At 34.2% G+C, this 14,329-nt stretch overlaps 1 protein-coding gene across 2 annotated transcripts in view; it reads left to right on the top strand.

Annotated features, from left to right (window-relative positions):
• Window positions 1-14,329, top strand: part of LOC106151846 (THO complex subunit 6 homolog) — a 30,581-nt gene that overhangs the window by 306 nt on the left and 15,946 nt on the right. For both annotated transcript variants that reach the window (XR_015331991.1, XM_013525272.2), the window contains exons 2-8: window positions 940-1,055; window positions 1,402-1,466; window positions 7,338-7,389; window positions 7,617-7,668; window positions 8,139-8,179; window positions 8,409-8,457; window positions 8,667-8,744. Coding sequence is in view for 1 of the 2 variants with exons in the window: in XM_013525272.2 (XP_013380726.2) it covers window positions 940-1,055; window positions 1,402-1,466; window positions 7,338-7,389; window positions 7,617-7,668; window positions 8,139-8,179; window positions 8,409-8,457; window positions 8,667-8,744 (453 nt within the window). In the remaining variant the exon portion in view is untranslated. The remainder of the gene's footprint in view (window positions 1-939; window positions 1,056-1,401; window positions 1,467-7,337; window positions 7,390-7,616; window positions 7,669-8,138; window positions 8,180-8,408; window positions 8,458-8,666; window positions 8,745-14,329) is intronic.

Here is a 14,329-nt window from a genome sequence, read left to right on the forward strand (position 1 = left end):
TCACACTTAATAAAGTGAACATGTCAAGCATTTCGAGAGAAAATAAAAAGTGACTTTCATGGGTAATGAGATTACCCAGTGGGACCCTGAATAGAAATTGACATCCTAACAATGGTTTAATGTTAAACAAAAGTGAAAAGGAAGAGGGATATAAAAAAATTACAAAAAAATTTCCCCAAATTTCTCCCAAAATCTTACATGCTGGTTAAAAACACAAGTCCTTGTTCTTATGTATACATATATTTCATCTTGCTACTAAGTACCCTTTGCTGACCTTTTAGATGCAATCAGTTAAAATATTTGTCTTCTAAAATTTTCACTTTTGCCCTTCCCTAGTTGACAAAGGTTAGTTCCTAGTTTCCAGTGCAGATGTTGAAAAGCAGCATCATGCATGCAATGTAAAAACGGGTAGAATTCTGGTACCTGATAAAGACTTTTTATTGCAGTTTGTGAAAATAAACAACTTGTGCCACCTCTGACAACCTGTGATTCCTTGTCTATGTTACAGTTCAGTATGTTTGTAAGTTCTTTAACACGTTTAACTTTAACAGCTGAGCTCATTGAACAGCAACTGTCATCACTCATGCCAGGTCATGTATTGCCACTTGTTGGAGCCACTCTGAGTTAAATTTCAGTGCATATTCATGACAAATGTTCACAAGAAATATTGGTAGATATCTGATGATCTTCAGTATCTACTGTCCAGTCCAGTCTCTGGGTATATATAGCTACTAGCATTATAATTGTGGTTTGAGAGAATCTGAAAAACCATTTCACATGAAATACCAATTTATATTGAAAAGAACCTTTTGCCATTATTGTGGGATTCTTATGCAATTAATATTTTATTGTATTAGTCCTAAGCTTAATGTTATTGTCATCATATTTGTGTGGCTTATATAATGAATAAATAATAAACCTAGTTGTGATGTTATTCAGGGTGCCCAGGAAGCCATTAGGAAGCAGCTCCACACTACAATCTTCAGCCAAGCTTTTTCTCCTGGTGGCAAGTACCTGGCTGTAGGCACTAGTTTTGGTGAAATAGCAGTTTTCAAGTGAGTCTGTTGATAGGGACATGAGGACATGTAACTGTTGAAGCCATCCTGTCAGCCCAAAAAAAGTTTTAAAATTGCACTTTCAAATTGTAGATTTGACTTATCCAACTTTCCCTCTATTCTTAAAAGTCCACCAAATGACTATAGCACAAAAAGAAAAAATATCTGTTTAAATATAATTTTTCAAGAGTTTTTGATGATTCTTTATGGCATTTCTCTAACATATGCTGTTTGAAATTTGGTGGTGGCATTTGACCAGGTTAAGTGGCAATTGTTTGACATGTGAAATTGCTTCAAATGCATCTTCATGAAATTTATGTTCTTATTGTTCTTAATTATTTTGAAGCATATCAGCTAGCTTAAGCAGGAACAGCAATGAAGAAGACATAAAACCTACTTTTTTATTTAAAGGTAAGTCAGTTCATTCCAAATTATTATGAAATCAAGTTATTATCTAAAATATGTCAGAAAAGTTTGTACACTAATTCCAGGGTATATTTATTTCATAAGCTTCTCATGTCATTAGATAAAGACCGATTGTGTTAGATGTTACTGTGATTGTACCGATTTCTGCTGTGGATTGTTGTAGTAAATACAGTCTACAAAAGAAAAAAATGTCACTTAGATTTGTTACAAGCCTTTTGTGTTCTTAAATTGATCTAATACCTAAAATAAATAAATTCAAGCTGCCTTGTTGAAAAATTGAGTTTATCCATCAGATATGTAGATAGTATAAAAATGGTTTCCAGCTAATTGGAAACACCAGTAGAGATCAACCCTGTCAAGGGACCGGAGAGACATACTAACAATTCTCTCTTTGAACCTAGCGTCAGTCATTTCTGTTTTAGCCTAAATCAATGCCTTGTGAAAGGTAATCTAGAAATTTCATTGATTCCTTGCTAGTGATGTTTTTGAAGTGAGACATTTATGGACAGTACATATTAGTGTTCTTATCTGTTTATTATCTTACTTAAAGTAATCCATGGTCTTAATAGTGTATGACATCAGGGCTTATATTGATCTGTTTTTAATCCAAACAACGGCAGCCTTTAGGTTTGGGAATAGGGTTGACTTTTTTCTTCATTGATAATTGCGCTTGTTTCTAAGCTGTTCATCAAGCTCCTTTTTGTGTTGACCAGCCTTCTAAAATTTGAAAACAGTAGAGACCATCAGTGCATGAGAAGTTAAAGATTGCAGTGGTCGGCTGGATACCTGTTGTGAAAGGGGATTATTGGATAGAACTTAATGGCTTTTAGGATAAATTTCAGATTTTCAATGCTGACAGGAAATGTTTTATCGTAGAGATTTTCAGTTCTGTGAAAGTTACTACTTACCTGTCCTGAACCACTATTGTTCTGTAAAGTGCATTGTCTATGTATTGGATCAATAAGTCATGCTTAGGATATTTGGGCATGGTCTTTGTGGACTTAAATACACTGTTCCTATAGAAGCACAGCATTATAATGGTGCTAAAGCTTAATGCTAATCTTTTACATTTTTTCATTCTATTTTTATCATTTACTCACTTTTCTGTTATCATTTCAAAATGAAAAAATAGAGACATATATTAAGTCATACACAGCCATTCTTTTTTAAATCAAAAAAAGTGTTTTTCAGTGTTCACTGGTGTATATCATAACCATGCTGACAGCTTCAGTTTCAAATAGAATATTTTCATTTTATTTCTTAAAATTTTTTATTTGGGGGGGGGGGGGGGGGGGGGGGGGGGTTGGAGGTCAAAATAAAGCATGTTTTGGGAGTGATAAGGTTTTTGTGATTTTGATGTTAAATTTGTTTAAAATGCTGAAACTGTATTATAATTAACTTCAAAGTGTGAGATGACAAAAGGTGTCATGTAATGCCTGAAGTGCAGTCAACAAAATAGAACTGATGTAATTTTGAAAAAAAAAAAATGAGCTTGGTCAATCTGAGAAGAATACAATCTAAGGAGGACACAAAGGCATGTGATCATAAAAATTTTAAGAGATTTATTAACATTAACATATTGTATAACATACAAGTTTTAAGGGTTTTTTTTGCATTTGACACAATACAACAATCGAATATGAAACTGGGAACAGAGTTAGGGAAGGGGGGGTAATCACTTTGGCGTAATTTACTGATAAGAGTTTAACTACCTGTACTAGCAGGTGCCATGCTCTAGACCACTGTCTGCATCAAGGTTTCTTTTGGTTATACAGACATCGACAAAACTTGTTCCTAAATTAATGTTTGTATTTTTCTGCTTCAAGCTCTCTCTCTCTCTCTCTCTCTCTCTCTCTCTCTCTCTCATGAGTAACAATGATTTTACATCATGATGATTATAGTTTTTCACCCAGTCTGCTTAACAGTTTATGACTGTTGCGTCATGTTATAAACCCAAACAACAGCTCCTTCATCCACTTCCACATGACATGAGCACCCAAGCATTGTCATTAATCAAATCTGTTTCTGCTACTTGTCCAATATTCACACTGTGCAGAAAGCAGAGACCAGTCTCTTTTTTGTAACTAGCCCCTGTGCAGTTCACAGTCCCCAGACAGGAAATCCCGCATTCTATCCTCGAGGGCGAAGTGTTTGAGGAAAGATTGTACTCTGTAGAATTCAGGTAGACTCCACTTCTTACACAAAATGCCATCTCTCTGCTACAGCATCCATTTTGCTGCTGGCATGGAGCGTCACACTGGATGACAGACGGGGAGACTGTGGTCACATCAACTGGTATGGGAAAGACTGATTGAAAAGAAGTAGAAGAAATTAATGACTGCAAAAAATTTTGAAATTTTGGTATATTACATAGTATTATCACTATATAATTTATAGTTTTTTTCCACAGACTTTGAAATTGTAGGCTGTGCTGATAATTTTGTATAAATAGTTTTTGTCTAAGAAAAAGTAAAGAGCCATGCAAGTATAATAAGTAGAGAGTTTCCGGTGAAGTTGGGATACGACGGCTAGATTGTTACATATGTGCAAATGTATCCAGTAACGCGCTACTCTCTTCACGTTCCGGTAAAGTCCTGGAATGCTGGCGCTTCGCGCCATAGGTGGCGCTCATTCTAACATAATAACAATATACGGCCCCGTAGCCAGGTAGAGATTCCTTTTTTTTATGAAAAAGGAGACAAATGTTACCCAAAAGTGCAATTTTCCCGACAAAAATGGCAGTTAGTAAGAACCAAACGATCAACCCCCGACTACGTGCCTGTTAAACCAAAACTAGCGACTCCTCTCTCTTAAAAAGTCGAAATTTGCATGAACGTACACCTGAACTATTGTAAAAAAAGTATATAAGGCATATAAATTAGCAAACATAACCTTTGATAACTATTTTCAATAATCTTCCGCACTGGCTAGATAGGAGTGCTTGTATTCTGCAGACTAGATAGGAAGACGGTATATGAACGCAGTAAACGTCACAAGTGCGCACAAACCGATGACGTATTAATCTAGTTGGCATATCTCACCGGCAACGGAAACTCTCTAGTGAAGTCAGATGGCCAACTAATATCATTTTATACAAATGATTGAACTAGTAGTTTGAATTTCATTAATGCTAACGGCACATTCCCAACTTTGATAACATTAATGATAAAGAAAAATTTGTATCTATATTGTCAATTTGACAACATAGGACAGAAATTCTTTTTAGCATAGTTCTAAATATAACAATATGTTTTAAGAAGAGAGATGGATGATAAATGAAAAAACATTAGTGAAAATTTTATTGTATTCCTTTGTTTTTACTGAGATGTATATTTTCTTTAACTTAAATGTTTATACAATATTTTTAACACAATTTTTATGAACACAACATCCGAGAGTTATTTCTGTCAGAAGAATGGGTGCAATATATTAATTAAAAATTGGTTATATACTTGAATCATGAATGACAAGCATATAAAATCTGATATTAATATATAAAGAAAGAGTAGAGCTACTTACTTAAAGCTGCTGAGCCTGCAGATTTGTCCACAAGAAAACAGTGTATCAGTAGGTGAACAGACAGCAACAATTTGAGATACGTAATCATCCTTTGTTTTTCTATCATTTGTAATATATGAAATGTGCAGATCAAACAATTATTTTTCCCTAAACTTTATATTCCTGATTAATCAAAATTCACGTTTCAGTTTTTCCCTCGTTCTTGTTTTGCACCCTCTTGAGATGTAACGGCTACCTGAGTACGTAATTGGAATTGAGTACTTTATAGTCTGTGAATGTTTATTTAGATCAATTTGTCATTAATGCTTTGACATCACAGATCAATGACGTTTTAATTGTTTTGTTTATATTGTAATTATAGCCCGAGAATAGAGTTAGCAAAATGGTTATATGTTGCTGTGGTACCCAACAAAAAGTGGAATTAAATGTTTTGAGAAATGTCACAAGCAGTGTTTCATGTAATTATGAAAATATAGCTAGTTAATTAAGTAGACTTCCTTTAGACTAAAACAAGTATTGATCCAATAACTTGTCAACTCCTTCCTTTTGATGATCATAGTTGAGCTTCCAAGTTTTAATCATTGGGTAAAAGTGATTCTCAGATTATTAATCCCTTAAACCAGTTTTCTTTTTAATTATTTTGTAAGGGGGTTATGTTTTGGTTTTATTTTATAATCTCTCGGAGTCATCCGCAGCCCAAGGGCCAGAAGATCTGAAATTTCCCCATTGTTATGTCTGAAAAGGAAATTGGGACGGCTTCATTCACATGCAATGTCTATTTTCTAAATTCTATTTTCTATTCGCGGTATGTCTTATGATCACGGTCTTTGCCCTGAATATCCCGCCGCGTAATTACTGGCAGCGCGAGCCAGTTACTATAAGTTACTATAAGTAACTGGCTCGCGCTGCCAGTAATTACGCGGCGGGATATTCAGGGCACAGACCGTGATAATAAGATAGCGCGAATAGAAAATAGATTTTTAGAAAATAGACATTCCATGTGAACGAAGCCACAGCAAGTATTACAGAAACTGATCCGATCATATTGTAGTCAATGCAAATAGAGCATTTGATGATATAGATTAAGAAACAGATATTTCACTGTTTGCTGCCAGTAACGTGGTTACAGCTGCATCTGTAGTGGAGTTGAATAAGAACATGTATTTACCAAGGCATTGCTTTAATATAACACAATAGATCATTTTTTTACCTCCAGCAACTTAAGATATCTACAAATTAAACAAACACACAGTGTTATTAATAATTGAATTAGAGACTGTATTTATATAAAAAAAAAATACCTGTCAACCCTCGGGCTAGCAAGTGTGATTTATGTTTATGAATGCTTCATTTTAAAATGAATCGTTTTGACTAAAGGAAAAGAAAGCTATCTTTATCAAAATTAAACTTTTTGTCCTCAGTTATGGATGAATGTTTTTACTGAAAATTGTACCCAAGTAATGGAAGCAACTTAAAGTTTAAATAATGCTCATACTTGCTTGTATCTCGGAAGGTCATTAGGCTAAGTTTAAATAATTACTTGTATAATTGCATTTTGTGACAGTACAGTACCCATACTAGAAAAATAGATGTTCTTACTGTGGGAATGACTTTTATGACTGTATGAGTATCATCATAAATTACTTTCTTTATTTTGTGCAAGGTGGTTGACTGGAGAGGAATAACAGGAAATTAGTGAGAAGTGTTGATTAACACCAGAATGCGTCACTCTCACACCTGATAGTAAACAGATATGACAAAGACACACTTTTAGTTTATACATGTAGTTGACAGGCCATGTTGAAGTAGTACGCAGTTAGTTTCTGACTTTGAATACATAATGCACAATTATTGATAAAATTATTGGATATATATGTTTGCGCAACTGTAACAGTTATTTTATCCTCTTCGTGAACATTTTTCTTGTTTGTGTATGTTGGTTTCATCAATTTTTGTGTGTATGACAGGTTTTGTGATTCCCACACACAATCAGAAATGAAAAGAACCATGGTTAAAATTAGAAAGTATTGATGAAATTTGCCCTCAGTTGCAAAAAATCAGCTAGGGGCAATCCATGCTCTTGCTAAAAGACAGAAATGATGAAAGAATTCTGCCCTCAGTATTTATGGGCCAAGTACGGATGTTATCATTTCACATTGCAATTCTTGCTCCTGTACTTAGAACATAATTGTTTTAACACAATGTAACATTTAAAGAAGTTGATATTGCTTTCATTCGTTGATCATTGTTTTTTTTTTTTTTTCTTTTTTTTTTTAACGTTTAGAACATTACAGCATTGAATCAAGACGTAACAATTCCTTGTTTTTCTAATTCCAGCAACTGATGGCCCTATATACTGTTTAACTACAACAGACAAATTTCTTATAAGGTAGGAAACCATGCAACATATTTGTGAAACATTTCTTCTTAATTGAAATGATATGATACATACATCATTTTGAACAAAGCAATTTCAAAAGTCTTTCTAAAAATTACCATTTGTATTGTTAAGTTAATCTAAGCAATATTGTATATTGCTCATAATTTTCATTTTCATATATTTTCCCCAACCCATCAGTTAGCAATGCTGCATTTGTTTTTGTTTTTTTTTTCTAGTGCTGGAACAGGTGATGTTATAGCCTGGAACTGGGTAGATGTATTGAGGAAGGTAATGTATATGTAGTTGCTTCTTTTGTTTTAGACAACATCATGTCATGTGCAATATGATACAGTCACAAAAATATCGACTAAGTGACTATCATCAATTTCAGCGTCTTGTTTTTTTAATTAAGTTGGTAGTTCTGCAGCATGGTGTGAAATTCCACTTTTAGTTTGCCTGCCTTGTTGTCAAAGTGCTGATTAAGTATAAATCATATTCCCATTATATCAGGAAAAGTGCATGTTAGGAAAATGGACAAACGACTCCTGTTGAATCCAGATATGTCATCATTGCTTTGTTAAGAGAACACCTAAAATCCCACTCTGAAACAGCACTGATTTGTCTTGCAATTGATTCTTTGAAAATGAAACTACCAAACAAGGAACATCACATGGTGTAGACTTCAGTTAGCCACCAACACACATAATACTTGTGATGAGTGAGGTTTTTAAGTGAATTTATCTTTGATTTTATTTTAGACTCCCAAAGTGGCCTGGTCTTTGCCCATACCCACTAACAGGTAAATACTACAACCACAGGCATGGGTCTAGGGTTTAATGGGGATGGGTTAATCCTTGGCTCTCAAAGAACAATTAGAACTGTCTTATCAAGTATGAATATATTTCAGTAATGGGTGCTAGTCAAACTCTCTCAGTCTTTTAATTACATAATTTATATATTCATTAGAAACAGTAATATAGTTACATGTCGTCGATCACTAGGTAAAAAGTGGTGTATTTATCTTGCAGGTATGGTCTCAGCAACCCAGAGGTCAATTCACTGGCCATTGAGTCCAAGGTAACAGAATTCTTACCTGGGGATCAGTGCAGTTATATTTTATTTGTAATGCATAGTAACGATGCCTTGTTTTATATATAAACATATTTTAAACTTGTTTAACTTTTAAAAATTTTAATTATTTTATATTGTGAATAAAATGTTATTGCGAAATGATTAAGAACGACAGAAGTTAATTTATTATTAATTATAGTTTTCACATATTTTAGGATGGTGGCAAAAGGCTGTTTGCTGGATGTGGGGACAACAACACGTACATATGGGACTTGGAGTCTGGGAGTTTAGTTGTATGTACTGTTTCAGTATTTATAAACACATATTGAAAACATTGTATTGTATTGTATTATTTACTACACAATAATGTTCATTGAAAGTTATCATTTTAACATTATGTGATCAACATGTTTTTTTCATTGTTGATGTTCATTGCTTTATATATATATAAATATATCTTTTTTTTGGGGGGGGGGAGGTGAATGATTTAGACATGAAGCATCTGCTGCATGACGTAATTATTATGTGTACTAAACGCATAACAGTTTATCAAAATTATTTTAGTACTGTATATAAGACCCCCAATTTAGAGAATACAGGAGGATATCTTTTATGATGGAGTTGTGCCTTGGTTTTTGCTGATTTGTTTGTTCTTGTTTACCCATAAATTTTGTTCTTACATATATATTGATGAATGTATTATTCATCTGTTACTTGACGTGTGAAGCATAGAATCCCACATTGAATTTGATTGATCATATCCTATTAGCTATGCTTCCTCTGCTTCAACTTTTTCTGTGAAGTATTTTCTCTTAAGATGGCTCTAAAGCCTTCTTTTCTTTTCTCAAAATTGGTGGGCATACATACAAAAATACTTCTTGTAAAGGATGATACATTTACATGTAATAATTACATCACACATATGTCTACAGTAAATTTACATTTTTATGTACAGACACAGATGTGTCTGTACATATAGCCATCATCTGCGTCTGTCGTCGCCGCCGTCGTCGCCGTCGCCGTGCACTTTTACCGATAACACGATAAGTGGAAAACCATTTTGCCTTTTGATTTGAAACTTGCAGAACTGATGAATATTCATAATACGCAGGTCAAGTTCGAAAATCAGCATGATCGGGTCACTCTTAGGGAATTTATGCTGTTTTTTCACTTTTTTCAACATATATGCAGCACCGATAACACGATAAGTGGAAAACCATTGTACCTTTTGACTTGAAACTTACCGAACTGATGAATATTCATAATGTGCAGGTCAAGTTCGAAAATCGGCATGATTGGGCCATTTTTAGGGAATTTATGCTGTTTTTTCACTTTTTCAGCATATATGCAGCACCGATAACACGATAAGTGGAAAACCATTCTACCTTTTGGCTTGAAACTTACAAAACTGATTAATATTTATAATACACAGGTCAAGTTCGAAAATCAGCATGATTGGGTCATTTTTAGGGAATTTATGCTGTTTTTTCACTTTTTTTCAGCATATATGCAGCACCGATAACACCATAAGTGGAAAACCAATTTACCTTTTGGCTTGAAACTTGCAGAACTGATAAATATTCATAATACGCAAGTCAAGTTAAAAAATCAGCATAATTCGATTATTGTTAGGGAATTTATGCTGTTTTTTCACTTTTTTCAGCATATATGCAGCACTGATAACACAATAAGTGGAAAACTGTTTTTTCATTTGGCTTGAAACTTACAGAACTAATGAATATTCATAATACGCAGGTCAAGTTTGAAAATCAGCAAGATCGGGCAATTTTTATGGAAGTTATCCTGTTTTTTTTTGTTGTTTTTTTTTTTTTTTTTTTTTCAATTTTTTCAGCACTTTTATAACACCGATAACATGATAAGTGTAAAAATGTTTTTCCTTTCCTTGGATTGAAATTTACAGAACTGGTGAATATTTATAATACGCAGGTCAAGTTTGAAAATTGGCATGATTGGACTATTTTTACAAAAGTAATGCTGTTTTTTTCCCTTTATTCAGCATACATGCAACACTGATAACGCATTTTAAGGAAAACCAATCAGCCTTTTGTCTTGCAACTCACAGGAGTGATCAATCTGACCAGTATACAGATCAAGTTTGAAAATAAGCTTGATCAGTTAAGTTTTGATGAAGTTATTAGCCTTTTTGTATATAAGTGGTTTTTCTTCAGATTTAATTCTTAAGCATGTTAACAGTCTCATAACGGTACTAATTGGATATGTTAAAGTGTTGTTTTAACATTTTCTGCTTCTTAACAATATTGTTAGTTGATTATATAAAAATGACGGTAAACCTATTATCCTGCATTGTGTAATAAAGTATCAAAAATGGAAAGGAACTCATCATTGCAGTTCGTCAGATTCAATCATTTACTATGTTCAGAATCTCCAAATGGAGCTAATTGGACATTATAAATTGTTCTATTGATATTTTTCCTATGTCAACAATTTTCCTAGTTGATCATTTAAAAATGACAGTTAATTGATGATGGTTTTATGTAAAAAAGGTGTTGAAAATGGAAAGAAAATCATTTCAGTACAGTTATCTCTTGTTAACATTTTGGCATTTTGAAAGTGTGACCCTAACTTCCATGTCCTTGGAGACCTTTCCATATCACATTTTCTGAATATCCATGATACTTTTATTTTTTTATAAAAAATTTGATGGTCATTATGCTGTTAAGTATTATGTTATATTGCATGAAAGTTAAAGAAAACCCTATTTTGGACACTGCTGCCAGGATAGCTATTAAGGGAAAACCATGTTACTTATGATAATCAACCTTACTGAAAGACTGAAGTGCAGCTTGTGTTGGAAAACCATCGTAATTGTTTTCTGTTTTGAAAGCAATGCAGTACAGTGCTATTTGGTGCAATAAATGTATATGGATAGTAGGCAGTTAATTCAGGGTTATAAAATAATTTGCTTAATTGATTTTCAAGTTATTTCAGGGTTATAAAATAATTTGCTTAATTAATTTTCAAGTGGGTATTAAATGAGATTACATAAACACACATTGAGATTTCATTGTAAAGCCCCATCGGTTTAGCTTTCTTAACTGTGTCACATAATTAGGAATCCATGATTATTATGCAGGTAAATGTTATTTAATATGGAAAATAAGTTTACAAAAAAAATTTTGTGTAACGCTTACATTAATATGAGGTCAAGGTCAAGTGAGTTGAAACAACACTGACTCCTCTCTTGTGTTTGTTTCTTAATTTTTGTTTGGCAAAGTCTTCAAATGTATGATTTGAAGTATGGAGAACTATTGTGAGTATATATAGAACCTTTCTGTGGCAAAAAATTAACAGCAGCACTTCTTGGAAGTCTGGTTTTTGAAGTTCAAACTTTTGGACATTAAGGACAAAGAACAATGGAGACCTGAAAGTAGGTCAAGGAGGTGGAAAGCTGACATCACTTGAAAGTTGAAATGCTGCAAGAACTTGACTCGTATATCTCCTATCTGTTCTGAAAATACGTGGTTGATACAAAATATCTCTACTAGCATCTGAAATGACCAAGAAAAGGAATTCTTCAAAGAAAAAAGGCTACTATGCTGTGGCAAGAGGCTATCAAGTTGGTGTCTACAGGACCTGGGAAGAGACTGAGAAGCAAGTTCTAGGCTACTCTGAAAATCTTCATCAGGGATACATCTACTACTCAGGTGCCAAAAAGTTCATGACAAAGGCTGGGATTCATTCATTCAAAGTATTCGAAAATGGAAAGGAGTACGATAACGAAATTTATGAGAAACTTCTAATGGAGGAAAAAACAAAGAGCACTCTTGACACAAGTGGAGAAAATGGAGATGCCCAAGAGGATGAGGAAACACGTGCTAAAACACAAGGTGAAACAAGTGTGAAAGAGCTCTATGAAGAGAAAAGTACTAAACCCAGGCATGAACATGAAGGGACAGAAAGGGCCTTGAGTACCCCCATCAAACCACCAAGTAAAAGCACACCTGCGGCAACAACTACACCAAAGCAGACATTCTTGCTTAAGGCTGAATCAGTCAAGCAGAGATGGTCAGATAATTGGACTGAGAACTTTACTTCCATAAACAATGCCCTTGTCAATTTGGAGGCCAGCCAGACAGAACTCATTAAAGTCTTACAGACAAACAATGAGAGACATAGTACTGAGAACAAAGAAATGAGAGATACTATCAAGCAACAGGCAGAAAAGATAAACAATCTGAGACAGTGTTTCCCCTGCACTTAAATGAGCGAGGCGCCCGCCTCGATGATATTTGCAAGCGCCTCGCTGAAATTTGTCAAAAGCACCGCCTCGCTGGACTATATGGAACAACAAAGTATATTTTCACTCATGCTAACTGAAAATTATATTTATTTCTAAGCAAATATGGCATTTTCTGTTTACATACGTAATCCCATGCTTCTGAACACTTGATTTAGTAGTAACGGAAAGACGCATGCGCGTATGCCTAAAAATAACCAGCAGTTACTATCTCCCTGTGAGTGCCTCGTTTTCGCAGTTCTGTGCGTTATTTGAAGTATAAGAAACAGAGCGAAACGAGGCAACTGTTCTTGACACCATTTAATCACGTGTCAAGAATACACTTTCTCTATCACTTCATGTTCCGAAATTCAGACCGCCTGTTGTTTGTTTTTATAGTTTACGAATATTCACTGATAAAAAAGGAGCAAATAAAGTGGACTTCGTTGATTTTATAAACTTGGAGAAGATTTTCTATTGATTTACGGGTGAGTTTTGTGAAAGCAGTAGCGTTGTAAAACTGGGTCACGTCAGTATTTCGCGTGGAAACCTATGCATTGAATATGAATTTCCATGACTGAATAGAACCATATAAATGAATAAAAGAAGAACTAAAATTGATGATAAGTGTGATTTTCATCTCTTTAATTCCGAAGCATTCATTTAACGGTGTTTGAAGTTGTTGATTATAAATTACATCTCAAACTACGTATAACTAGTAGCGGGAGTCGCTTTGCGCTGAACGACAAGAGAGAGAACTTTTGCGGCAGTTTTATATTAGGATGAAGCGCTCCCACACGCAAAGTCAATTGACCAGTTACTTTCACAAGAATGTGAAAACGGTAAAAACAACATATTTTATCAACTTTTTGGTCAATTTAAAAATAATTCAATGTAGTAAGCCCTTTTTCTCGTAAGTATTAAAGTAGTTAACTTTTTTTTTTTTTGAAAGTACTTCTTTTTTTTTTTTTGAAAGAGTATGTTCTATAAACTGAAAAGGACTAAACTGAGTGAATGCACAGACTGGAAAATAAATTTTGTCCAAACCTTTGTTATGTCATTACTGAATTTACTCCTCAAAACATCTAAAACAAGACAATTCAGTGCCACATAAAATGTAAAAAAAATCAGTTCTAAATACCCTAAAATGCACCAAATTGCACCTCGATTTAAAAAATTTTCCGGGGGGGCATGCCCCCGGACCCCCCTAGTATTGCTGGGATCGCGGACTGCCTACCACCTCGCAGAGCTTGAAAGCCAGGGGAAACACTGTGAGAGATACTGTCAAGCAACAAACAGAGAAGATAAACAATCTCACCCTTCAGAGTAACCTGCTGCAAACAGAGCTGAATGAAATGAAGAAAATTGTAAAAGAGAATGCAGAAAGAATTGAAAAGAAAGAACTTGATGAAACACACTCAAACTCACACCAACTCTCACAAAATCATACAAACAGTATGATTACAGATGACTTCCCCAAAAACAAGACTTATGCAGATATGGTTAAGACTACCAACACTGAAAGCCAAGCCCTACAGGGGACAAGTACTAGTATGTGGAAATCTACTGGAAAAGTTACTTCCCAAAAACACTCCCTGATACTGTCAGACTCAATATTTA

This window comes from Lingula anatina, chromosome 1, assembly GCF_051362555.1.
Source record: "Lingula anatina isolate TDL-2025a chromosome 1, LinAna3.0, whole genome shotgun sequence".
Taxonomy (NCBI): Eukaryota; Metazoa; Brachiopoda; class Lingulata; order Lingulida; family Lingulidae; genus Lingula; species Lingula anatina.